This window comes from Mesoplodon bidens (assembly GCF_964165515.1).
Source record: "Mesoplodon bidens genome assembly, chromosome: 1".
Lineage (NCBI taxonomy): Eukaryota > Metazoa > Chordata > Mammalia > Artiodactyla > Ziphiidae > Mesoplodon > Mesoplodon bidens.
Window position 1 is genome coordinate 169,246,482 of NC_138176.1, and position 26,441 is coordinate 169,272,922.

Here is a 26,441-nt window from a genome sequence, read left to right on the forward strand (position 1 = left end):
CTGAACCACTTAAATTTAAGTTAGTGAATTTATTAACATTTATTAATTGAAAATAGTTTATTTAAGACAGCATAAAAACCTCAGAGGAAAATATTGTGCAGGAGAAAATCCAAATAGTATTTTTTTAGTACACACTTACAGTGATAAACTTCCAAATCCCCTATAACTACTCTGTCTTTGAATGGAAATTTCAGGGTATAATTATTGTTTACATATTTAAAGAGTCAGTGGGTATTTAAGTCATAATTTCAAGCAACTATTTAATTTTTTTAAGTTCCTAATTTGAAATACTATACCGAACTTCTGATTTTAGTCATGCTACTGCATCCAACACTAGGTGTTTTACTGCAGGAAAGAAATGGGGGGCATGGGGTGAGCTGCTTTCTTGGTGCACAGCGCAGCTTTCCACATTAGGAAGATGAAGCCCCACCTGGGACAGGTTAGTCAGCAGTGAGGTGATCTTTCCCGACACAGTGGGCTAGAGTCAGAGTGAGTCAGTTCTGGGAGTTTGTCTAAACCCACAGTATAAGGTTTAAAGCAGCGCTGTGTTCTAGGGTGTCAGCTGGTGTTCTCAGAGGGCGAGGGGAGAATTCCAAAGAGATAGGCAGCCAGAAGTAGGACTCGGGTGGTGGGTCATCCTAGCCCTCCCAGTCGATGCTGATGGGGCCGCCTGTCAGTATGTGGCTCTGTGGACCACTGTCATTCTCTCCTCCTACTGCCTCACGACGCATTCGCCGGTGGCAGCCCTGGGCACAGCGGGAACGCTCGTCCAGCATCCCGCAGACAAGGACCCGGCAGTGCAGGAACACTTCCTAGAAAGATCATAATGATAATGAACAAAAACAGTGAAAAGAGCTGCCACTTGGGGGCTGCTTACTAGGAGCCAGACACAATACCATGTTTCATATGTATTATCTCATTTCATCTAAACAGCCACCCTTTGAGGTAGATATTCTCATCCCCATTTTACAGATGAGGAAACTGAGACTTAGGAGGTTAACGAACTTGCCCCTATTCACACATTTAGTAACATGGCAAACACACTGAGTCATGTGGGTGATTTAAAACCCTACATCCATAACTTCCGCCTTTGTGCAGGGACACAAGAGACCTCTGTGAAGACATCTAATAATGTTAACATCTTGGTTCTTCACATCAAGGTCTGGGCATAACATGGGCTCCCACGCACTTCTGTGTAAAATAACAAGTTCTTTCTCCAAGCTTCTTCCTATAAGTAACTTCCCCATGCATGCTGCCTAGCTGAGGAGGAAGATCAGGGTTAGTCATCATGGTTAACAATTGTTCTAGGACAATGATGTAGCTGGACAGGACATAAATACACTTAAATGCAGTATGGAAAAGACTGTTGGTCTCTTAAACTTCCTTTTGTTTATGTGTTTCGACAACTCTACTAAAACAAAAAACAAAAACCTTCTACCTTACAGAGTATACATAGCTTCTTATAACCTCTATTCATGTATATACGTTTTTTAAAAACTGATCACATTCAATTTGCATGTAAATTTTTATGACAATAGCTTTTTCATATCTCCTTTTTCTATATTTCATTCTGCATTAACTGCTTAATATTGCATTAATTGATACACTGTTTGTTTGGTTTAAACAACACCTCTCTCATAACAGTGCTTTATAAACACATTCAACAAGTCATGTTTTACTTTTTGTTTTTGAGAAGCTGTCAGAATTGAAATTTTTAGATGATGATAATTTTATGGTTATTACACATTATCAGATCACTTTCCAGAAAGTATACCAATTTATACTGGCATTGTATACATGTCCCTATAGCCTTGCAAGTTGGGATTTATAACTTTTATAAATTTCATATGTATAAAATAGTCTTATAATAATTATTTTAATTGGCATGTAAGTACTATTTTCACTGAACATTTCACTATTTGTCTTTTCTGCAAATATTCTTTCCATATACTTTGCCACGTGACCACTACACAGGCTTTTTCAACCACATCTGCTCACAAGGATTTTATATTATAATCACATAGTACTTTCTTTGAACAAGCCCAGTTATTTTACTGGGTGGGGGGCAGATAATTGTGACATTCATGGAGGTGTTAACCTTCTAGATGGCCAGTTTTACAGTATTTTTCATAGAGGTGATGCAGATCCTAACTGTGGGCTTGTAGAATGTGAACAAACTGGGACACCATGAAGGAAGGCTGGGGAGGAGAGGTACCTTTACAAGGTAAAGGTGTTCAGCTCACCTTGTGGTCTTTGCCCACAAACTTGAAGACAGGGACCTGGAAGTGCTTTGCGAGGTGATCCCGTGATGTGTACTGCTTTACTGAGTCATCTGAAACACAGCTGGAAGTAGGGCAGGATAGCACGTAAGACTTGATTGTTTAAACAGAGGTGGAAAAACAATCCAGTCCAACGTGTTTGGTCCAAGGAGAGGTAAACTGGGTGGAGGAGGCTGGGCTGCACTCAAGATTTTTGAGAATGAAAGAAAAATGAAATCCCATCCCTGTGAAGGCATCTTCAGACACCGGCCTGCTCATTAACGCTGTCGGTCCCATCTCTCATTCTCTGTACCCACAAACTGGGCACAAGGACCTCCTGTTAAGTCATTGCATTGAAGTATTAGCAACAGCAGCAACATTTGTTTCAGAGATATCTTTTGAAATCAAGGTATCTTTTTAAGGCTGTATTTTCATTTGTAATATATTGCAGGAATTCTGCATTTACGTACTTTATTATTGATTTGAGAAGGCTTTTCTTTAACTAGATTTCACTGTATTTATGGACACCCACCCCTGAAGGGGATCCAAAGGTGAGCGAACCCCGATTTGTACAACAAAGAGCTGCATAAAGATGTCAGTTTCTTAAAGAATAACTGGATCTATTGGGGAAAATCATTCACCTCCAAAATGTTTTAATTCCTCTTTTCCCAGATTTAATGCTAAATTTTAGTTTGATAGGGCTTTGAGGTTTTAATCTCAGGTCTACCACTTAAAGTGAAACTCCTAGGCTCGCCTCAGGATTAGTTGAGGGTAAAGAGGGGTTAGTGATGCTCCACTTTGAGGCGAAGGTTTAGTATTGATGAACAATTTCTCCTAAAGGCCAGGGCTCACACATGTATTATGTTTTCCATTCTGAATTCAAAAGGAACTTTTTTCCTGACTGTTTTCCTTTTATGGATACTTAATAGTTCCTGTCTACCAGGCCAGTAAAAAAGTGGGATCAGATATAAAAGCCTATAAAAGTTGATAATTGCTCCTCATGCTTACAGAGCACTTTCTGGTTCATTGCTAATTGCTGTTTCAGGGCAGTTGAAAAATCCAATAAAATTATTTAAAAATAAGACATCTTGACTTGTATTACCACTACTACCTTATTCCCCTAAACTGAAGAGGATCTAAACATATAATGTGGTTTCTGTTATTTCCTGTATTTGTGTACACATTTTCATTTTCCTGAGGTTAAATGAATTTATACCATCTTCTGATTATGTTCTGTAATAAATACCTAATGCATATCTAATCTGTGTGACACACTCTGCTGGGGGCTGCACAGGAGATAGAGATGAACAATATGATCTGTGACATCAGGGAGCTTAAAGCCCAGTACCTATGATAACAATAGTAACGTGACATTAAAATGACACTTTTCATGTGAATGCCTCAGCATTTTCAATTTATCTTTACCTAAAAATACTATTTTTAAAAAACTGAAGTATAGTTGATTTACAGTGTTGTGTTAGTTTCTGGTTATACATATATATTCTTTTTCGTATTCTTTTCCATTATAGGTTATTACAAGATAGTGAATATAGTTCCCTGTGCTATACAGTAGGACCTTGCAGTTTATCTATTTTATATATAGTAGTTTGTATCTGTTAATCCCATACCCCTAACTTTTCCCCCCATTTCCCCTTCGGTAACCATAAGTTTGTTTTCTGTGACTGTGAGTCTCTTTTTGTTTTGTAAATAAGTTCATTTCTATCATATTTCCGATTCCACATATAAGTGATATCATATGAGATGTGTCTTTCTCTGTCTAACTTACTTCACTTAGTATGATAATCTCTAGGTCCATCCATGTTGCTGCAAATGGCATTATTTCATGCTTTTCTATGGCTGAGTAGTAAAAATACTATTTTTTTTTTAAAGAGAAGATGTGGCAGAAAGAGTTGTTGCAGGGCAACATGTTACAGAATAGAACCCAAGACAAATTCTGGCTCTTGATTTGGTGTTTGCTGTGATTAGACAATGTTAGTTCATCAACTCCAAGTTCATGTGCTAAAAGAAAGTAACAATGGTATAGGAAAATCCAAAATAACTGATTACCCAAAAGTTGTCCAATATTTGACTTTGGAATTCAATGTTTCTTTTTCTGGAGATAAACTTTCTAATTCTACTTTGCTTAGGTTTGCATTAAATTATTTTGCATTCTCAGAGCATATGCCAACTAAACTAGAGGGAAGTGAATCAGATGTGTTAAATATCAGCCTGAATTAAATTTAAGCTGAGGACAGTGAATAATCAAACAATTTACAAATATAAGTAAACTGCATTATGTTTATTTTAGGGCTCTGAACTAGCCCCAGATTAATATTATGATAAATACTCATTCAATAGTTCATTAGACAAATATTTAATGACTTTTACTGCAGGCAAGGCATTGAGGAGGAAGAAGGAAGGAAGATACCTAGTTCAGGTCAGAAGGAATCAGGGAAGGCTTCATGGAGGAAAGAAATCCCAATGTGTTTCGAAGGACCAGTAAGAATCAGACAGGAAGAAACAGGGAAGAAGATTTCAGGCAGTGGAAACAGCAGGTGCAGAGTCAGGAGGGTGTAAGGAACAACAGAATTTGGGAATTGTCCATGGTTCCCTTTGGCAGGAGCAGAAACTGGAGAAGGCAGAGGTCAGAGGGCGAGGAATAGCAAGCCAAGCTGAGAGTTGGATTTTATCTTGAGGGATTATCTCAAATGCACCATTATTGTCCTAGCCAATATTGTACTATACAATATTGCACCGGAAATGGGACTGTTTTCCTGTGAATAGTGGAAACAGGCCCACACAGCAGTGTTTTTGAGTTCTATGCTTTTTAACAATTTTAATATCTTCCATAGCATTTTGTTGTTGTTTTTTTGTGTGCTAACGGCTGGAAAATTAAATAGCACAGCTTCTCCTTAGAACTGTCTAAAATAAAAATATATAGTCAGTCCTAACTGAGGGTCTGAATAACAAGCTTTATTGAGACTGCAGGTTACATGTTTTCCCAGTAAATGAGTTAAGACTATACGTTTATGTTTGCAAAAAGTAAATACGAGGGGCAGGAGAAAACTTGGGGTAAGAGAAATATTCACTGTCTTGATTGTAGTGATAGCTTCACCAGGGTGTATACATCAGAACTTATCAAATTGTACACTTTAAATATGTACATTTATTGTATGCATATAGCACTGCAATAAAGCTGTAAAAAAATTTGAAAGGAACCCAAATCCATTCTCCCCCAAAAGTAAATCCATTCCCTAATCTACTTAGCACTAATTATGTGACTGAAAAAAAGACATAAAAATTGATGCTTCTACGTTTCATTTTAAAACTTTGTGGAGAACCCTTTAAGATGGCAAGAAATCTAAAGGGCTTCAGCCCCCTATGAGACCTACTCTTAGCCATCCAAAGCAGCTCAGAACAATGTATTTTCCAGATTCTGAAAACAAGCTAAGGAGGCTACAGGAATCTGAAACTAGAAGTACTCCTGCTGATAAACAGTTAAATTTACCAATCAAAGGAAATCAAGAGGCATCAAAATGTTTTCAGCAGGGATCTGACTATATATATAATATTTTTTCTTTTGGCTGGATACCCAGGGCTCTGTGGAGCTGAGACTTGAGAGCTGGATTTAGGAGGCTGTTAGAAAGTGTTTTACCTGTCCGAGTGACAGATAATGAGAGCTGGAATTAAGGCAATAAGAGTGGAGAACCAGGTTGGAGTATTGCTACTTTTAGAAAGGCTTCTCAGTTGATCCTAATGTGCATCAGGGTTGAAAATCATTGTGCAGAAGATTGATAGCAGCAGGTGAAGCTTGCCTGTGGTGAGAGATCTGGGGAGTTAAAAGCAAAGGAGAAATTTCAGTCTATCAGGCCAATTAGCAAAGGGCATGAACTGGGGCACACCTATGGTGCTCTGACTAGACTATTTGCCTTTTCTTAAGCTGCAGGTCCCGATCTGCCTGAGATGTGTCTCATCTGACATTGAGGATGAGGAAGAAACTGATGAGATACTACTATGAGTTTGGGATGTGAGTGTAATTTTCCTGGGAATGTAAGCAGTGGGTGTGGTAACTGCAGGCTTCCAGTGATACACGGAGACAAGCAAAGTTCTCAATCCAAGCATCCTCAGGGAGTACGGAAATCTCCTTCGTATAAAACAAGCAAACAGAAACGAACTTCACCTGATCTTTCTTCTCCTAAAACTGACCAAGTGTTTCTTCTCTCTCCTTCACTACCGAACTTCTTAAAAGAGGGGCCTGGGGCTTCCCTGGTGGCGCAGTGGTTGAGAGTCCGCCTGGCGATTCAGGGGACACGGGTTCGTGCCCCGGTCCGGAAGGATCCCACATGCCACGGAGCGGCTGGGCCCATGAGCCATGGCCGCTGGGCCTGCGTGTCCGGAGCCTGTGCTCCGCAACAGGAGAGGCCACAACAGTGAGAGGCCTGCGTACCGCAAAAAAAAAAAAAAAAAAAAAAGAGGGGCCCGCATTTGCTGCTCCCACTTCCTAACCCTCTTGCATTTCTCAGCCCCCACTTGCCACCCATGCTCTACAATCTCTCTGGGCAGGTTAATCCTATAGTTTTGGCTATAAACAGGGGCGATTCTCTGTCCTTTGTCTCTAGTCTTCACCTTGTTCCTGGGTCTGACCCGCATTTCCAACTGCCCACTGAACTTCTCTGCCTTAGTATCCTGCAGGTATTGACAATACAATATTATTACTTGGAATTCTCATATTCAATATTTTCACAGCAAATCTGCTTTTCCACCTGTGTCCTTTCCTCTTGGTTAAGGGCATCCAGTCAGTCACATGAGCTAGACCCCTTGGAGTCATTTTGGACTCCCCTCTCCTTCACCAGTTTTTACCACCAGAATGCGCACAAACGGTTTCTGAACTAATTAAGAGCTGGCGAGAGTGCTGCGGGGGTTTTAGGAAATGACTGAGTTTGCTCTCGCACCCAGAGGTCGGATGTGAACTGGGGCTAATCCATCGTCCAAGCAGCCTACTTACCCATCCCGGATGAGGTAGTACTTCAGGATCTCGTCGATCTTGGACGTAGGGGTGGCAAAGCAGCTCTCCACCAGACTCTCTAAGCCATTCACGTGCACCAGGGGCTCAATGCCAAAGTAGAGGGAGTCTCGCAGCTTGAGGGTGGGCAGAGCTTCCCGGTAAGGCTCTTCGAACTCATGGTCCTTGAAGATCTCCAGAGTGAAAGGGAAGATTCCGTGACTGCGGCTCATGATTTCCAGCGGGGTGTTGCGAAGGTTGGGAACGTAGCCTTCGGAAATGGTGTACAGGCGTGGGAACTCACACGTCACAGGGATCAGCAGTTTGCTAGTTCGGATGATGATGTCGCCGCTGCTCCCTGGGGTCTGCTTGGGTAGACCTGTCACAAGGTTGCTAGCCACGATTTTGTCGTTCACCACCTGAGCCAGGCCAGGGCCAGGAGAGGAGAGTCTATGTTTATTTCCACAGAGCACCTCAGCCCCCGCCCCCCACCCACCATAACGTTCTCCAAATTTCTTTTTACATCAAAACACATGAGACATTTGGTTGCTGAAGCCTGAAGCTTCTTTTTTTTTTTAATTGCTTCTCCTCCTTTTAGCAAGATATTTTGACTGTTAAAGAGTTTTACATACCACTTCATGGTCAACCCACATATTCTTTTGGAGTATTAGTCATAAAAACCTGAGCTATGCAGAATCAGCCAATTCAAAGCTCTGATACTTTAGAAAAGAACAGCTTCTGTACATTATTCTTTTTCTGGAATCCTGTGATGGTGCTGCAGCATGACCTTGTGCTGAGCTCAACCCCATGCAGACTTCAGCTGTCGCATTTACCCAGATGATTTTTCAGTTCTTCATCTCCAGCCTTGTCTGCTCTCCTGTGTGCCAGAACCCCTGGCTCATTGTAGGGCATTTCCATTTGATTATCCACAGATACAACAAATACAATTTGCCTAAAGCGGGACCTTCTCCTCATATATATCCCCCATGTCTCACCCCAAATCTCATTAGCTCTCTGATTTTCTCTAAGTTGGATTCAATAAATAAGTATTTGTTTATTTGGTTGCAAGGGCCTCTACACTGATCTCCTGGGTCCAGGTCCTCTTTTTTCTATCCATCTTGCCCACTTCTGATTTCATCATGACAGTGCCTGCTTAATCCCATTCCTATGGGAAAAAGCTCAAATGTCTCACCGCAGCACACAAAGCAGATGTCTGGAAGCATAGTCTCCCCCCATCTACTTTTCCAGTCTCCTTTCCCAGTCAGGCTGTGTTGCCCATTCACTCAGCATAAGCCTCAAGAATTCCCATGTCTGAGACTGGCTCACTTGTTTCCCACCTGAAATGCCCTTTTCTTTCGTCTCCGCCTGTATAAACCACACACATGCTTCCACCCCAATTCAAGTCCCACTTGTCTTGACTGTTCCATTGTTTGTCCCTTTCTGGACTCCTATACTACCCGTCAACTGTATCACTGTCTCTTATTTATAATTTGTGTGTGTTTTCATCTCAATACTACTGTGTATGTTCCTAAAAGTCAGGAATCTTATTTCACATATCCCTCAGGCTCCCAGCACAAGGCTGTGCACAGATTCTTGCAGGAAAGTACAAACCTTTTACCTCTAACTGGTTCAATCCCTGAACTCATTTGCTACCTCATAAATGAACCATCATCTATATCAGTCACTATCTTCAAGAATAATAATCGGTCAGAGGAGACATAGCCAGCCTCCGGGTACTGGTGCTAATGCACTCAGAAAAATGTCTGCACATATTGGAGAGATGGTACTATTTGAGAACAGAAAGAGCAGAATTCTTTTTAAGCCACTGTCCTCCCAGCGTCAGGACCACAGCACAGCAGATGCTCAATAACACATTTGTTAAATGAATGGTATATGATTTTTTGAACTCCATTCTTTTATGTGGAAATATTTCATCTATGACACAAGCCACACTGCACACCTCTGTCAACAACTTCCCAAATAAATGGATTTGGTCATTCCCCAAGGGTCCTTCAGGAAGAACGTACATCGACCACTGTGCCACATGTCTTGAGGGAGAAGAGGATGTTGACGTGGGTGCCATTGGACACGCCTCGGCAGGAGGTGTTGGTTAGGAAGAGCTCCAGACCGCCGACCAGGTCCCTGGGGATGCTCACTTCAATGGTGTTCGACTTGCAGAACACGGGGACTGCGGACAGGAACTGCTGTTAGAACCGGAAAAGGGGAACTGGGAGAAGGGAAGGAGGATTCTAGGAGAAATAACTTCTCCCTCCCACACCTTGAGCTTTTGGTTCTATCCTCAAGGAAATCTCTGAGGCTCAAAACAAATTGGTGAATAAAACCTGGACTCCTAACTCCCAAGGTTGTGGTCAAATAATGCTCCTCAAATACTATATTGTTTCCCAAATGAGAAAATACTGTATCAAAATTTCATTCCAACAAACATTTATTTCAAAGTGTGTCTAGCATAACTCCATGCACTGAAACACCTAAAGGATGAACTTTTAGCACAAACACAATTTATTTGCAATACAGAAAAAGCACTGCTTTGATATAGGCTTAAATTACATAATGCTACTGCTTTGACTTTCCCATTAATTACTGCCCCATAAAACAGAGGTAATAAAAACAGCGTTAGCGCCCTTGGGGAAGAGTTCTAAATTGTCCTTGCATTGCTCAATAAACCATAAACTATAAAATTCACTTTAATTTAATATAAAAATATTGCTCTTCCTTAGCGTTCACTCCTCTAGACTGTACAAATACTCTAAAAGGAGTACAAAGGGTACTGTCAGACAATATGTGAGGGCAATATCAGTATGTGAGGGCATATCACAGCAATGGCTTAGTATAAAGAAGTCACATATAGGTGCTCATTAAATACTTGCTGGATGAGTGAATTAATTTTCTGGACATAAATAACTAGATTTCCAGAAAATAGTTCTCAGAGGATTGTTGATGATCAGATCGTATGTGTAGGGGGAAGAATCAGTTCCCTAGGGCTTTCAACTTTTCATAAGCCAATTATCTGTTAGAAAAGAGAGGAACTCCATCTAAATTAAGTATTAGTTATACAACTAATAATAGAAATTAGAGAAAAAAATCAAAAGTAAAAAGCAAAGGAAACTGTATGATCTAGCAATCCTGTTTTGGGTATAGGTCCAAAAGAATTGAAAGCAGGACCTCAAAGAGATATTTGCACACCCGTGTTCATAGCAGCGTTATTGACAAGCAATCCAAATGTTCATCAATGGATGAATGGATAAACAAAATGTGGTATACCCATGCAGTGGAATAGCTTTAAAAAGGGAAGGAATCCTGTCATATGCTGCAACATGGATGAACCTTGTGGACAATTTGCTAAGTGAAATTAAGTCAACCACAAAAAGACAAATACTGTAGGAGTCCACTTATATGAGGTACCTAAAGTAGTTGCCTTCATGGAAACTGAAAGTAGAATGGTGGTTGCCAGGGGCTGGAGGGAGGAAGGAATGAGGGGTCCTTGTTTTAATGGGTATAGAGTTTCAGTTTCGCAAGATGAAAAAGTTCTGAAGATTCGTTGCACAAAAATGTGAATATACACTGCTGAACTATACACTTAAAATTGGTTTAGATGGTAAATTTTATGTTATATTTTTTTACCACAATTTTTGAATGACTCCAGAGTGTACACACGCTGCTAAAAGAGGTAGTGTTCTAAAAGATGAGAATCTTGACACACTCGGTTGAGGAAGGCAGGGAGATTAAGAGGGAGGAATTAAGAGCAGAGGTTGAGCATGTACTACCTTGGCAAGTGTGGTTATCCTCAGACAGCACCAAGCCCCGGGGACATTCACACTGATAGCCCTTCTCAGACATAAGGCAAGAATGGCTGCAGCCACCATTGTTATTGTGGCATCCTTCGATGTCTGCAATAAAAACCAAAAGAAAAAGGAACGCTATTGTAGCCCTCTTCCCCAAGAATTCTGGTTCTTAGACTGGTACTTTGCATCAGGTATTGTACTTGACTTATCACAGTATCACTGGGGCCCAACTCAGTCACTGAGACATGACGTCCACAAAGAAGTTTATTAAATGTTAAAGCTACAAAGAGCAATCTTATAACACACATAGCTCTAACCATTTAAGCTGGTCATTTTGTAGAATGCCCTTCAATCCGGCTTTGTCTGTTATTCTCATGGTTAGACTACAATTTGGGGGAGGAAGACCCGAAAGTTATTTCTTAATTTCTGTAACATTTAGTCCACCCAGTTTGAAATTTTATAGAGTATTATTGATGTAAAAGGGACTGACAGAATATAAATTCACCTAGAGCAGCTAAATGGATCAGAGTTAGTCAGAGCTATTACCAGTGGTTGGTAATCTCCTCAAATCTCTAGGAATAATAGCACTGGAGATATGTTTCTTGGGCTGACAGCACATTATAAAAATGAAACCTGGACAACACACTGAAAGATTCCACTCAGCTGAGCTCTTTGTGACATTCCTCTTATGAGGTAGATTTTTAAAGTTTTCTTTTTAAAACTTTCACATTTTCAAAAAGCATACTCAATCAAATGTGCAAAAAGGAAAAATATTCAGTTGAAAAATGAAGAAACTACCACATAATGTCATAGTTAGCGAGGAAAAATAATGACCTTTGTGGGCTCTGGATATGATCTTCTAGATCATGGGTCATCAAACTCTGGCCTGCTACATGTTGTTGTAAATAAAGTTTTATTGGCACACAGTCATACCCATTTATTTCCCTATTGTCTATGGATGGGTGCCTTCTCATTACAAGGGCAGAGTTGAGTAGTTTCAACAGATTCCATATGGTCCGCAAAGCCTTAAATATCTACTATTGTGTTTATGAAGAAAAAGTTTGCTGGTCCCTGTTTTAGGGGTAAGATAATAAAAGGGAATGCGTTCAGGAATCCCCTGGTGGTCCAGTTGTTAGGACTCTACACTCTCACTGTCAAGGGCCTGGGTTCGATCCCTAGTTGGGGAAATAAGATCCTACATGCCACATGGAATGGCCAAAAAAAAAAAAAAAAGGGAATGCTTTCAAATCATTTAAGATGTTTAAGGAAAGATATGAGCCAATTTCCAGTTATAGCTATAAGTCTCAGTTCATTAATAATAAAAATATTAGTCCTCAGTAAATTAACTTGAGATGAATCAATTTTTGTGAAACAGGGAGAGAGAATAAATTTGCAGTGAATTAATCTTTGCAAAACTTAGGAGAGATTAGGCTATCACCTGTTTATAAATCTGTACAGCTAAAAAGGATAAGAGTATTCCTATGGGTTTTTGAAATAGCTGAAAATGATATATAATGGTGTAGAAGAAAGCATAAAATTTGCTATAAAATGTTAAAGTCAACATTAATAGGAAATTTTTTTCTTAAAAATGGTCTTCCTTAAGTCAGTTAATTTCCCTGGGCCTCAATTTCAATATATGTAAAATGAAAGGGTTGGATTAAATGTTCACTCAGGATATTTCCAGGTCTAAAATTGCAAAGCACAAAATAAATTGAAATTCTTATTTGGTTTGAAGCACTTTAAGTCTCTTCCAAGGACATACCAAAGTGTTTAGAATGGCTATATCTGCAAGTGGGATTGTGGTCATTTTAGTTACCGTTCTTTTACTCCTTTGTATTTTCTTCTATGAACGTAACTCTTTCATAATAAAACAAAACAATAAAAGTTACTTAAAAATTAAAAAGAGCTTTTTATTTTAAAAAAGAAGATATGCTAATCTAACAGACTAGCTAAAGAAACAAATATGTTTGGACTATCAATAAAATGTAAGGGTTTCCATAAAAACAAATAAACAAAAAAACAAAACCAAAAAAAAAAGCAGGATTTCAAATATGAATCTTAATCCTAAAGTGTAATTCATATTCAAATTTTATCTTCTGCTAAAATACTTTTCAGTTATGATTATTAGGTTTTAAAATTATATGAGAATTAACTTAATATTTCCAATAAAATACTCATGAGTAATTATAAATGTTCCTCATGGAACATTTCATTAATATTTAAATATGTAAAGATTATTGCATAAAATAAGATTTAAGGAGGATTCAGGACATGACTCTTATTCAATAAAATTTAAAGTACATTTAGTCTTTTTACAAGGGACAGTAGTTTGATATCCTGGTTAATGGTCCCTGAGTTAATAATGCAAATTTTGTTGCATGAAATGAATTGTGAGCACTAGCCGTAAGTTTTCCTTTTGGGGTAGTATTTTATTATTTTGAATATAACTAGAATAAAGTGAAATTGTAAGCAGTATTATAATCTGTTATGCCACAAATTCAATTACCCTCTGGGACAAATCATATGTCCTCTGTAAATAATGATAATTAAGCCATTTATCTCTTCATATAATCTGCAGAATTTTTTTCTTTTTTGGTCTCTCAACTCCCAATATCATGAGATCCAGACTTATTAAAGTGGAAGTGATGAAATTTTATTTGGGACAATTTGCAAGGGCCTTAGAGAAGGGACATTATCTAAGCTTCATGTCATAATAGTAGACAATTTCCATTTCAATTATTTGACATACAAATTCTTTTTAGTACTTAATTATATAAAATGTATACAGCTTTTCTACTATCAAAAATAGATAAGTTTAGGGCTTCCCTGGTGGCACAGTGGTTGAGAGTCCGCTGCCGATGCAGGGGACACGGGTTCGTGCCCCGGGCCGGGAAGATCCCACATGCCATGGAGCGGCTAGGCCCATGAGCCATGGCCACTGAGCCTGCGCGTCCGGAGCCTGTGCTCCACAACGGGAGAGGCCATGACAGTGAGAGGCCCGCGTACCACAAAAAAAAAAAAAAAAAAAAAAAAAAGATAAGTTTACTTATCTCTAAAAATGTATTAATCTCTAATAAATTCAAAGCATATGAGTAAAAAAAAATGGCTTCATGTGAGCCAGTTTCCCAAACTTCCAAGATGGTAAGACTCACCTAGAAACTTGGTAAAAACACAAACTGTAAGGCCCCTCCCACCCCACTGAACCAGAGTTTCCAGGAGAGAGGCCTGGGAAAGGCCAGCTTTAAAGGCACCCAGGTGATTCTCAGCAGGGAAGTTTGAGAAACACTCCTGCAAACCATTTGTTATGCTACCTACCTCCATTATCTTGCTACGCCAGATGTGCTCCCTGGATGTGCAGCACAGGTGCCACCTAGAAGTTATTTAAAAATGCAGTATCTTCACCTGACCCCAGACATACTGAATCAGAACCTGTATTTTAACAAGATCCCAGGTGATTCGTGGGCACATTAAAGTTTGAGAAACACGGAATACCCTATTTTTATACCTCAAATTAAAATGCAGGTCTCTGCCTCTTGCAAAATGCAACAGCTCCCTCCTGCTAAAGCTTGGAGACAAGATCAACACTGCATTCTGTCTGCAACACGAGCATCCTGCAATGATGCTCAGTGATGATGATTTGTGGTTTCTTTACACAGCCAGATTGTTACTCTCTTCTGACGTTGGCCAGTTTTATGAACATCAAAGAATAAGCCAATGGCTTACTGGGGGCTCTTGATGTGAATCCCTTCTTGCCCATCTCACCTTCACATGTCTTGCCATCACTTCTTAGCACACGGCCAACCCCACACTCACAGCGATATGAATTTTTGAGGTTTACACAGATCTCACTGCAGCCACCATTGTTTTGTTCACATTCATTTTCATCTGTAGAAGAGAGACCACACCATTTACATACTGCTGAGCCAGGCAGTCTTTTCCCAAGCCCCTTAGCAGAAACTCCACACCTTTTCAGATCCTGTCCGTAGACTTTCCACAAACCAACTCCAATATAATCAGTTTTATTAATCTGGTCTCCCCACTAAGTTATTTGTCCCTCTGCCCTCTGCTGGAGCAGAAGGCAGTTAGTTGGTTGCTTGCCAGTTCCCTCAGGGCAAAACTGTTGGGGAAATGAAGTCCCCTTTGTTATTTGGGTTCACCTGCTTGTTCGTATTGGAGAGTCTCACTTTCTCCAATTCCTGAAGATTTGCTAAATAAATAAAACATAAGTCAAACTGTGTTTTAAATGCATTAAAGGAATTTGCATTGCAGAGGATATGTTGGATAAAATTTTTTTGCGAAGGAGTCTTCTTTATAACATGAACAACTGCCCTCAAAATCTATTTTAAATATTGGAATATTCCCACATTGTACTTAAGCAATGATTGCTAACATTTTAAAGAATCTGATGAAGGACATGGACTTTTGCTATAAAAAAAAATGTACAGTTGGTAACAAATGTCAACTTCTACAAACAAAAACAGGGGAGCTTGAGGAGCTGAATTTGTCATGGCTTGGATACAGGATATAAACCAGGGACTGGGGTTTAAACACCCACAAGGTGACAGGAAGCATGGCCTTGGGCCCACGAGAGGAGGTGAGCTGGAACTGAAACCCTGCTCAGTCTAGGACCCTAGAAAACGTATCCCCACAATGAAAGGGGGAGGAGAAGGACTCTGCTCCGAGGCCCAGGAAAGAAGTAAGGAGCTCTCTGCCTGAGGCTCTAGGAAAGAGAAAAGCCTTCATAAACCCCAAGTTGGGCCCTGCCACGGTTGATGTATGAACTCATAATTCCCACATGGCGTGGGGATCTTGAAACTGAGAAACTGATGTAAAATTTGGCCTGGCCTGGACTGTTGAAGCTTCTGTGACACAAGCCATCAAAAAACTCTCTGTAGTAAAAAAAAACCCTCCTCAAACCAGATAATAAGAGAGTAGAGTACCACAGAAAAACAATTACAACAGAATGTGGTTTATCATAAAACATTATGCAGGGGCTTCGCTGGTGGCGCAGTGGTTGAGAGTCTGCTTGCCAATGCGGAGGACACAGGTTTGTGCCCTGGTCCGGGAGGATCCCACATGCCATGGAGCAGCTGGGCCCGTGGGCCATGGCCGCTGAGCCTGTGCGTCCGGAGCCTGTGCTCCGCAACGGGAGAGGCCACAGTGGTGAGAGGTCCGTGTACCACACACACAAAAAAACAAACAAAACAAAACACTATGCAGGAGGAGATGATCCACTATGAGAAAGCTCACAAGATAACAAATGGGAGGCTTTGAACTGGAGAAAAAAGAATAATCCAGAAAGATCCATAACACAAGGATTTAAAAAATTATTAAACAGATAAAAGAAAGGCCAGTAACCAAAATAAAATTGTGTAGGAAGACAAGGCAGAATTGAAACAAAACAAACATACAGAACTCGTAGAAATGAAAAATATAGTTGCTAAGATTAGACCCTTCATCAGGACCCCTACTGCCTGGACAGTGGATGGCTAGAGGTACTAGCAGCCCTCCTGGGAGTGGCCACACTGGTGCTTGGGTTCACCCTCCGTCGAAAGCCTGGATTGCTTACCTCGAGACTGATAATTTTACGTGAGAGAGAAATACGCTTCTACTTATTGAAGCCGTTGTTATCTGGGAGCTTATTGTCACTTACAGCCTTAGAAACTCTATGCCCCAGCAATTCCACTTTTATGGGTATACTCTAAAGAAAATCTCACAAGTGAGGTAAGGTATCATTTTTATGTTAATTTTAAGAACACACAAAACAATGCTATATATTGTTATTGTTATGTTATATTATTATTGTTATTTATTACATAAATAATAAAAGCATAAAAACAGGGACCAGAAGGACACACACTAACTTCAAAACTGTGATTACCCCTGGAGGGTGAGAGAGGTAGAAGAGATGGAGTGAGATGGCTTTATTTGTATCTGTAAAATTTTATTTTAAAAAAAGGAAGAGGGACTTCCCTGGTGGAGAAGTGGTTAAGAATCCACCTGCCAATGCAGGGGACACGGATTCGAGCCCTGGTCCGGGAAGGTCCCACAAGCCGCGGAGAAACTAAGTCGTGCACTACAACTACTGAGCCTGTGCTCTAGAGCCCACAAGCCACAACTACTGAGCCTGCGAGCCACAGCTACTGAAGCCCACGCACCTAGAGCCCGTGCTTCACAACAAGAGAAGCCACCGCAATGAGAAGCCCATGCACTGCAACGAAGAGTAGCCCCCGCTCGCCACAACTAGAGAAAGCCCACATGCAGCAATGAAGACCCAATGCAGCCAAAAATAAATAAATTAATTAAAAAAATTTTTTTAATTAAAAAAGGAAGAAAAATTTAGCTATAAATCTGGGTACATGAGTGTCTGTTATATTATTTTCCTATACTCTTCTCTCTGGCTGAAAAAAATAATTTATAATAAATAATTACAATTGTTATATATTTTTAAAAAAACTAAAGTAACATTGACACATGCACATAAACACAAAATTTTGCCTCTAATTTCAGGAAGTTCATGACCTCCCTGAAACCAACAGACAGACCCCAGGCAGGAACTAAGGGCTTTTCCCTATGTCCCGATAGGCAGAGATGTCCAAGATAAATTGTTAAGCAAGAGATGTGTATGGTGTGTATAATATGCAAACTTTGGTTTAAAAAATGGCAACAAATAAATAAATATGTATATTTTTATTTTTATATCTGCCTGAAGAAACCCTGGAAGCATACGTAAGTAAATAATGTAAGAGTTTACTTGGGGGACTTCCCTGGTGGTCCAGTGGTAAAGAATCTACCTTCCAATGCAGGGGACGTGGGTTCAATCCCTGGTCAGGGAACTAAGATCCCACATGCCGTGGGGCAACTAAGCCTGCGTGCCAAAACTACTGAGCTCACGCGCCTCAGTGAGAGAGCCTGCGGGCCACCACAACTACAGAGCCCATGCGCCCGGGAGCGCATGTGCCACAACTAGAGAGAAGCCCGTGTTCCACAATGAAAGATCCTGCGTGCTGCAGCTAAGACCCGACACAGCCAAAAAAATAAAGAAATAAAATAAATATTAAAAAAAAAAAGAGTTTACTTGGGATGGAGTTGGAGGAGAGGGAAATGGAGCAAATGGGGGACAGAGAGCTAGATATTTCACTGTATACCTTCATGCTGTTTAACTTGGGAGTCATTTAAATACATTACCTATTCAAAAGTTATATTAAAACAAAAGAAGAGATGAATGAACAACTCCTGCCTTAAGAGGAAGCCAAATATTTTCCAACAGACACGCGTGTGTGTGTGCATGTGTGTGTGTGTGTGTGTAGTGCGAGGGATTGGGGAGAATTGTAGGAACCATCATCCCCCACACCCTGAACCTGTTTACATTAAATCACATAGTCAAAATCAACCAGGCAAGAGCCCTAACAACTGCTATGGGAGCGCCTAACCATGCTCCATGGGATGGCCAGTGGGGTTCATTAAAGAGACTGAGGAACAAAAGCTTTTCTAAAATAAGAACCCTTTGATATCCCTTTCATCCTGATGCCCTATCCCATCCTGATCTTGTTACTCTTCTTCTGGAGGAGGCAGCTGTGGGGTAGTCCTCCCCTTTCTCTCTAGACTTGTTTTAACTCTATTTGAGTCTGAATACAAAAAGCTTCATAACACTAAGCAGAAAATAGATGATCTTCAGTCCTGGGTTTTTTAACTCTATTTTTCTCCCTGCTGTAGACAACAAAACATGTATACAATTGGACAACTCTGGATTTCCTACAAATAATCTGACTCCCCTTTCTTGCTACTCAGACAAACCAAAATTATGTTAGTGAAGCTATAGGAGTATGTCTTTAGATAATTCTAGACCAAAGCTACCCAACAGAAATACAAAGCAAGACGCACATGTAATGTAAAATTTCCTAGTAGTCACATTAAAAATTTTATTAAAAGACATTGGTAAAATTAATCTTAATAATATATTTCAGGGACTTCCCTGGTTGTCCAGTGGTAAAGAATCTGCCTTCCAGTGCAGGGGACGCAGGTTCAATCCCTGGTTGGGGAACTAAGATCCCACACACTGTGGGGCAACTAAGCCGGCGCACCACAACTACTGAGCCCACGTCCCTCAACGAGAGAGCCCTCGTGCCACAAACTACAGAGCCCACACACTCTGGAGCCTGTGCACCACAACCAGAGAGAAGCCCACGCGCCTCAACGAAAGATTCCGCATGCCACAACTGAAGATCCCATGTGCCTCAACGAAGATCCCACGGGCCGCAACTAAGACCCAGTGCAGCCAAAAGATAATACCAAAAGCCAAAAGATAAATAAATAAAATAAATTTAAAAAATAGATTTCATATGTCTAAAATATTTCAATATATAATCAATATTAAAATTATTGATATCTTTTATTCTTTTTTTGAATGAATCTTCAAAATCTGGTGTGTATGTCTCAATTTGAATGATAAATTTTCATCAGAAATACTTGAGCTGTATTTTAGAGTCATAAAATTTACAGTTCACTCAAGTTGTCCCACACATTTTTAGTTTTCCAATGACTGAATCAAATATTAGCTTTTAAATTAAAATTAAGTAAAATTACAATTCAGTTTTTCAGTCACACAAGCCACATGGCCACACATGGCTAGTGGCTAGCATATTGGACAATGCAATACCAGACTGTCCTGACACATGATATAAATTTGGCTTGAAGCTTTAGTTATGAACTAAAAAGACAAACCCCATTCTGAGTTTTCAGAGACACAAACTGGAAAAATGATGGCACTCTGAGTCAGGAAGAGTTTTTGATTTGTCCTTTACTCCTAATAGCCTGTTTCTACCGCAAGATGGGTTTCTTACCAAAGCAGGTCTGTCTGTCGGGGCCTAGCACGGTTCCTGGAGAGCACGTGCACCCACTGGTATCCAGGCAGCTGCCGTGGCAGTCCTCATCACAGATGTCATAAAAATCTATGGAGGATAAAGAGGACATTTCATGAAGGGCGAGGACCAGAGGACACTCTCATCCATGAGAAAGCCTCATGAGTTCAATCATGGGGTATGAATTCCTAGCCAACATCAAGAGAATTCTCATTGATCAGGGTTTATATAACCCAATGGCAAGAGATGCTGCCTAGGGACATGTTCTGTCATTGAGATCAATGAGTCCCAACTTCAGGTCCTTGGGTGACCATGGAGTTTCTGCAAATCTAAAACCTCACCAAACACGAGCTGTAGATTAAATAAGCATTATGTCCTACTCTTCTATGCAGTATATATTTTAAATGTATACAGATTTTTATGGGATTAATAACATGAAAATTCATTTAAAAGTATTACTGATCTCAAGTGGCTTCTTTCCATTATACATCATTAAAAAAAATCAATGGGCACTAAGCACAATGCTACCATATGGATGTCTGAAATATATATTAAGAAGGGGTCCTCCATGCTCAAAAAGGCTGGAAATCCACACTAAATAACGTAAGTCAACATTTCACTTTCTACTGTTCTGTTTGAATGGAGTGGAAGACAAAGTAAAACTGATCAAAGTCATAGCTCCTTTCCCTTTCTATTCTTCAGGAATTTTTCAGAAATCTAAGAACAGACCTCAGAAATCATGATCTGGAGGTATCCGTGGCCCTAAATCAATGTTCTTCAGGCTCTGAGATACTACCATAACCAAATTTCCTATGCTGTTTTTCTCTTTGATGCCATATGTGGCCTTGTGGGGGAGGGAAAAGAGCCCAGGGAAGGTACTCACGACCACAGTAGACGTGAAAGCAGACGCTGGGCTTGGCCAGACGATACACATAGTAGCCTCCAGGGCAAGCCTTGACCTCCACCGTGGTGTTCCAGAGGCAGCAGTTCCCACTGAAGCTTGCACAGGCCTGGCGTTGCACAATGCCATCACCTTCTAGAGGGTGGCTGCCATTGAGCCAGACAGGTGCATGGGTTCCGCAGTGGTTTTCTGGTATGCAGAAGGTGGGCATGGCATCCCCTGCCATGCCTGTGAAGCGGTACCACTCCCCATCCACATTGTTGTCACACAGAGGGGAACCTTGAGACTCATCAAATTGGTGGTCAGTGTTCCTCCACGGCTCATTCAGACTGATGTAAGCAGAACAAGGATCTAGGGCTGGGAATGAAAAGGACACCTCAGAGGCACCTTGTGATGTTTCAGATCACAGTGGCAATAGACTGAGTCCACCTTCTTGGTCTTACATTTTGGTTTTTTAGTTCAAGAAAGAAATAATCTAAAGTCCCCAAAAGTAGCTGTTTAAGATTCCTCAAGTTGACGTAAACATATTTCATAAATGCCTTTTACATTTGAAAAATTATTTCAAATCTATTTAAGGTTTTATGTTTGCATTGAACTAAACCTTTTATCCAGAGTAATCATCTGATAGGATAGTTGTTCAGACCAAGGGAGGTTATAGTCTCACTGAAACCTGCACTGGTCAGACTATGTTTTGAGTACTGTCTTCACACCTGGAGGCTATATTTTATGAAAGTAATGGACAAACTTGATGTCCAGAGGAAGGTGACCAGATTTAGAAGGGAGCCTAACAATTATTTACTGGGGAAGAAGCTGAGAACTACTGTTTGGAGGGAAAAAAAACAAACCCTGAAGGCTATGCATCAGTCTTCAAAAATCTGGAACGGCTTGTGAAAGAGGAATTAGCTTTCTGTTACAATGACAAGAACAAATTGTTACGGGGAAGTGCATTTCAGTTCAGCGACCTAGTAATGGAGAGGCTGTATCATAGAGTGGTAAGCTCTTCATCTTTGGAAATTTTCAAAAAGTAGTTGGATCGTCATTTGTAAGCAAGATTTTGGATGGAATTTTGCATTAGTGGGCAGTTTGGCTTGATAATGAATGTGTAAAGCTCATTCCACCTTAGAAGGAATAGGCCTCTGGCATATGTCAACTGCTTTGAAATACACAGTATAATGTCAAGTAATTACCAAAGATATTCTCCATGTGAATGTTGGTACATGTTCCATCACCTATTGAAAACACCATGAACTTTGTGTCTTCACAATTAGCCAGGGCATCACTGTCTAGAATATAGCAACATTTCAAGCATGCATTTTTAGTGCATAAATAACATGGACAAATATCTCATCAAAAACATTTTAATGACTGAATACACCAATATCCCCAGTTCACTGCTTCTCTCAATTTCAGGAAAACATTGAATTAACACAGGCAAATTGTTCTTACAAAGAATCTATAAAATCAAGAAATTCTAGAAGGGAGTCCTAGCCAAAGTACTACCCTTCTTAATGCATGTGAGGCTGACTTAATAGACATTGTAGGCAGGGAATTCATATTAAGGCTGATATACTTTGTGGGCAGGAAATTCAGCTTCAGCAAATACTGTACAATAATTAAGTGTGGATAGGCCATGATCATAAAATCTAAGTTGTCTAGAAAATATTTTGGGTTTTCCCAGTCTACATTTCAAATTCAAGTTTACTCTCAAAACTTCAGTCACATGTAGAGGAGGGTGCGGCCTAGTGCTAAGGGCCCCATTGAGAGTATAATAACCGTTTGGGACAAGAAATAAGTAGTATATTGCATATTCTGGAAGTAACACTTATGCAGAGTTACACGTGCCAGGAGCAACCCTCTCCTTATAATGTCCCTGTGGTTTCCCGACTGTGCCCTAGACCATGGTTTGATGTCCCTTGAGAGGAAGAAATGTCCTCATACAGACTCTCTACCCTCTGAAAAGGGAAAAATTCCCTTATCTGCCCTCCCAGCTGTGGTTCTCTTATGAAGACAGATTTTCAGGGCAATTTCACAGGTGTTTATAAATTCATAGAAATATTTGGTTCAACTCCTTGGCTCTAATTTTATAAGAAATGGTTAAGTACTCAACTTTTAATAGCTTTTACAGAAATTCCTAAACCTCCCTCAATAACTATTTCATGATTTATAAAGTTTTTCCTTAAATTTAACTATAATTTCTTGTGCTATCTGTTGAAAGTTTACTTCCTCTCTTGTTGTAGGTGATACATGTCACAAATAGGAGAAATTTACTATCTTCTGTAAACTAAATACATATTTTAAAAGTTACCCATGCAATATTTCCTAACATTAAATAAACCCATTCCACTCACCCCCTTTAAAGGGAGTAATTTAATCCTTTAATAATCTGGCCACTGGCATTAATTCCTTTTTTCAGTCTCTCAATGTGGAGCCCGAATTCGGTATTCTGCATGTTGCGTCCTGAATTGCTGACGTATATATACACACGCACACATAATACACCGCTCAAATGAGAGAGCTTGGGGCCCCAGCTGGCAGACAGCCGGTCAGCCTTGATTTCAGGACGTTCGCTCGTCAGCCCGGACGTCCGTGCGCCACCAGGGCCAGCACCTCGCCGTGGCCAAAAGCAGAGAGTAAATGTCAGCAACCCCGCCCTTTCGTCCCGGCACCCAGGACTCCCTGAGCCTCCAGGTCCGCACCCTGGGCACCGCCTCTCGGATAGTCCCCCGGTCGCCAGATTCTGCCCCCGCGCTCTCGGGCCGGAAGCCCCTCCTCTCCTTCCTTCCCTCTCCCGCTTAGCTTCCCGCCTTACCCCCTCCCCTCTTCTACTTTTTTTCTCACTTACCCTCTCCTCTGAGACAACTGCACCCCCATCCAGTCCCTAGCCCCCAAAGTTCTCCCTTTATCTTGCTTATGGCGTTGAGTCAAACGTCCTAGGAGGGCTGGAAAAAAATTAATAAAATAAAAAAGATCTGGGAAGGGAGAAGGTGTCTGATGGGAGGGTACAGGAGGTACTAGAGGGAGGAGTAAGCCAGGGAAGAGAGTGGGGAGAAAGCGGGGAGGAAGTTGAGGGCAGGACCACTTTGACTCAAGAGACTCTTGGTTACTTACTGGCAGCAGATACAGGGTGATTAAACTTAGCTCAAACCTATCTTTAAGACTTTTTTAGACCAGTTTTAGATTTAGAGAATAATTGAGGAGATTGTACAAAAAGTTCCCATTTTCTGGCACCCAGTTTCCCCTATTATGAAACAATCGTACACTAGTGTGGTATCTTTGCCACAATTAATGAACCAGTGTTGATACATTATTATTAACTCAAGTCCATAGTTTAGATTTCTTTAGTTTTTGCCTGTTTTTGTCTATTCTGGCATTCCATCCAGGATACCACATGACATTTAGTTTTACATGTCTCCTTAGGGTCTCAAGCCTATTTTTAATGTTTATTCTTAAAGGTACTAGAGCAAGGCCTTAGTTACCCTGAAGAAATAGGGGCACTTAAACACTGAGATTCTCAGAGGTGCCAAGAAGGATGGTTCTCGCCATTTCACTCTCTCTTCTAGTTAGAACTTAAATTCTAATGGGAAAAGGAGAGAGAAATTTGTTACTAACTGGAATTAAAACTTTGCTTTGTTGGCCAGTTTTGTACCAAGTCTGGAGGTACCAAGGGGGGAGACAGTTTAAGATTCACTCAGTCTCTGCAAAAATTCGTATTTTCAGATGTCAAGACTAAGAAGTCTGATTTATCCAGATCTGTGCCTTTAGGGGCACACTCAGTCCCTTGTATTAATGAAAGAAAAAACTCTAACCTCTGCTCTAAAAAAAAATTTTTTTTCCCTCTTAAAGTTGGGACTATACAAGTGCCTAGAATATAAAGAAGTTAGGATTCCTTTTACACATACTCCAAGAAATATTTAGCTCATGGAAAGTTGTTTGGATTTGGCAGATCCATGGAAATTTTGGATGCCCAGGCAAAAGGCTAAACGGAACATGAAATGAAATTCTCTGAAAATATATCTCCACAGGTTTTCAATGACTTTCCTTCTCCTATTCTAGAACCAGTAATTAAGATACTGGAATCTTGCTCTTCATAACCTGTACATAACAGCAAATTCCTCCAACAAAAAGTACATCGTGCCAAGTACTTGACACAAGACTTACCCATTGGTGACCCAAGTGTTACTGTGATGAAGAGGCAGGTGAAGAGCAGGAACTGAAGCATCCTTTTGGACCAGCCACCAGAGACAGACTGGAAAATCCTCTTAATTTCAGTCTTCCTTTGTCCGCTTCTTTTTCAAACACTTTTTTAAAAGGCCTCTAGGCTCTTGTGAAGAAGACTTTTCAGTACTGGTTGGGGCTTTATCAGAGGAAGAGGATGAGTGGGATAAGGTGTCCATTGCTCTGGCCTTGACCCCAGATAGAAGCACTGCTTTACACTGTCAACAGAGTTATTTTATTGATATTTTTCTTTAGGGGAAAAAAAAAGAAAAACTCTCACAATCCCTCATCCTCCTATTGTTTTTCTCTCAAGACTTCCCTGCAATGAGGCCTCCAGTATCTTATCCAGAAGGGAACTCTAAAAGAGGGACATCCCCTCACGTCAAAATCTTGTTTTGTGACTTCAAGGAACTGATTTCATGATATTGCAGCCATAGCATTGCAGATTACATGAGAATGGGATAAAGCCTAATTTTTGGAAATGATCTTTAGAAAATGTCTTGGTCAGGTGGCCAAGGAGTTTACAATAGCACACAAAAGAGTAGTAAGGACAGGTGTGGAATGAGGACAATATTCTCTTGAAGCAAGCGTCCAAGTCTGTTTTATTATGGTCTTTGGTATCAAAACTTCCTAAAGAAACAAAGTTTAAGTTGTGTTTGAGCAGCAGTATCTCATGTTTTCATAGTGCCTTTCTTCTCCAAATTTAAAATGGTTTATTGTTATTTATTTCACTAATTCTCACAGTAAGGGGTAGGGGCTTCAGATTAGGAACTATTCATTAAATTGACGACACTGAAAAGTAAGTGACAAAGTTTACTACAGTTTCAGTTTTAGACAAGAGAGGGACAATGTAGGGTCCTGTATATTACATGTCACTAGACATAACCTTAGGAATTACAGGTTTGGAGTTTGCCAGCTTCCTGACATCCTACAGTGCGTAGAATGAGAATTGGCAAGCACTATTACTGCAGATAGTGTGAAGGGGAAGGATTAAAAGAAGGGTAGAGAATAAGTTTTTGTTTGTTGTTTTTAAATATGATATTAAACAAGGATCCACGTGAAACCAAAATTTTTCTCTCCTAATCTTACCTTGACCTGATGCTTTGGGCTTCTATTATTCCTAAACTTTCTTCATCTATGCTTCTTTTCCTAATAACTGAATTTCTAGTGCCTGGGAAAGAAATATTATTGTCTTTTAGGAAGTAGTCCCTAAATTTGTCTTCATAATCTTTTAGCACATTTTCTTACTACACTAAGTAGCATTCAAATTACTGTGGCCCCTTTCCTCTAGGGTTTCAGTTCAGTTAAACAGTAGTGCTTACTAGGGGCCAGGTAACATGCTGGTCACGGGTATTTGACAGTGATTAAGGTAAAAGAGGTTCCCACAAGCAGACTTTACAG

General features: G+C 40.2%; 1 protein-coding gene across 1 annotated transcript; it reads right to left on the reverse strand.

Annotated features, from left to right (window-relative positions):
• Positions 1-612: 612 nt before the first annotated feature.
• Positions 613-25,109, reverse strand: OIT3 (oncoprotein induced transcript 3). The gene is made up of 9 exons (XM_081253576.1): positions 24,984-25,109; positions 20,808-21,182; positions 19,907-20,014; positions 14,826-14,948; positions 11,046-11,168; positions 9,288-9,448; positions 7,264-7,679; positions 2,244-2,343; positions 613-812 (listed from the first exon to the last, which is right to left on the reverse strand). The coding sequence occupies exons 1-9, from the start codon at positions 25,042-25,044 to the stop codon at positions 639-641; spliced, it is 1,641 nt and encodes a 546-aa protein (XP_081109702.1). The 5' UTR covers positions 25,045-25,109; the 3' UTR covers positions 613-638.
• Positions 25,110-26,441: the final 1,332 nt, after the last annotated feature.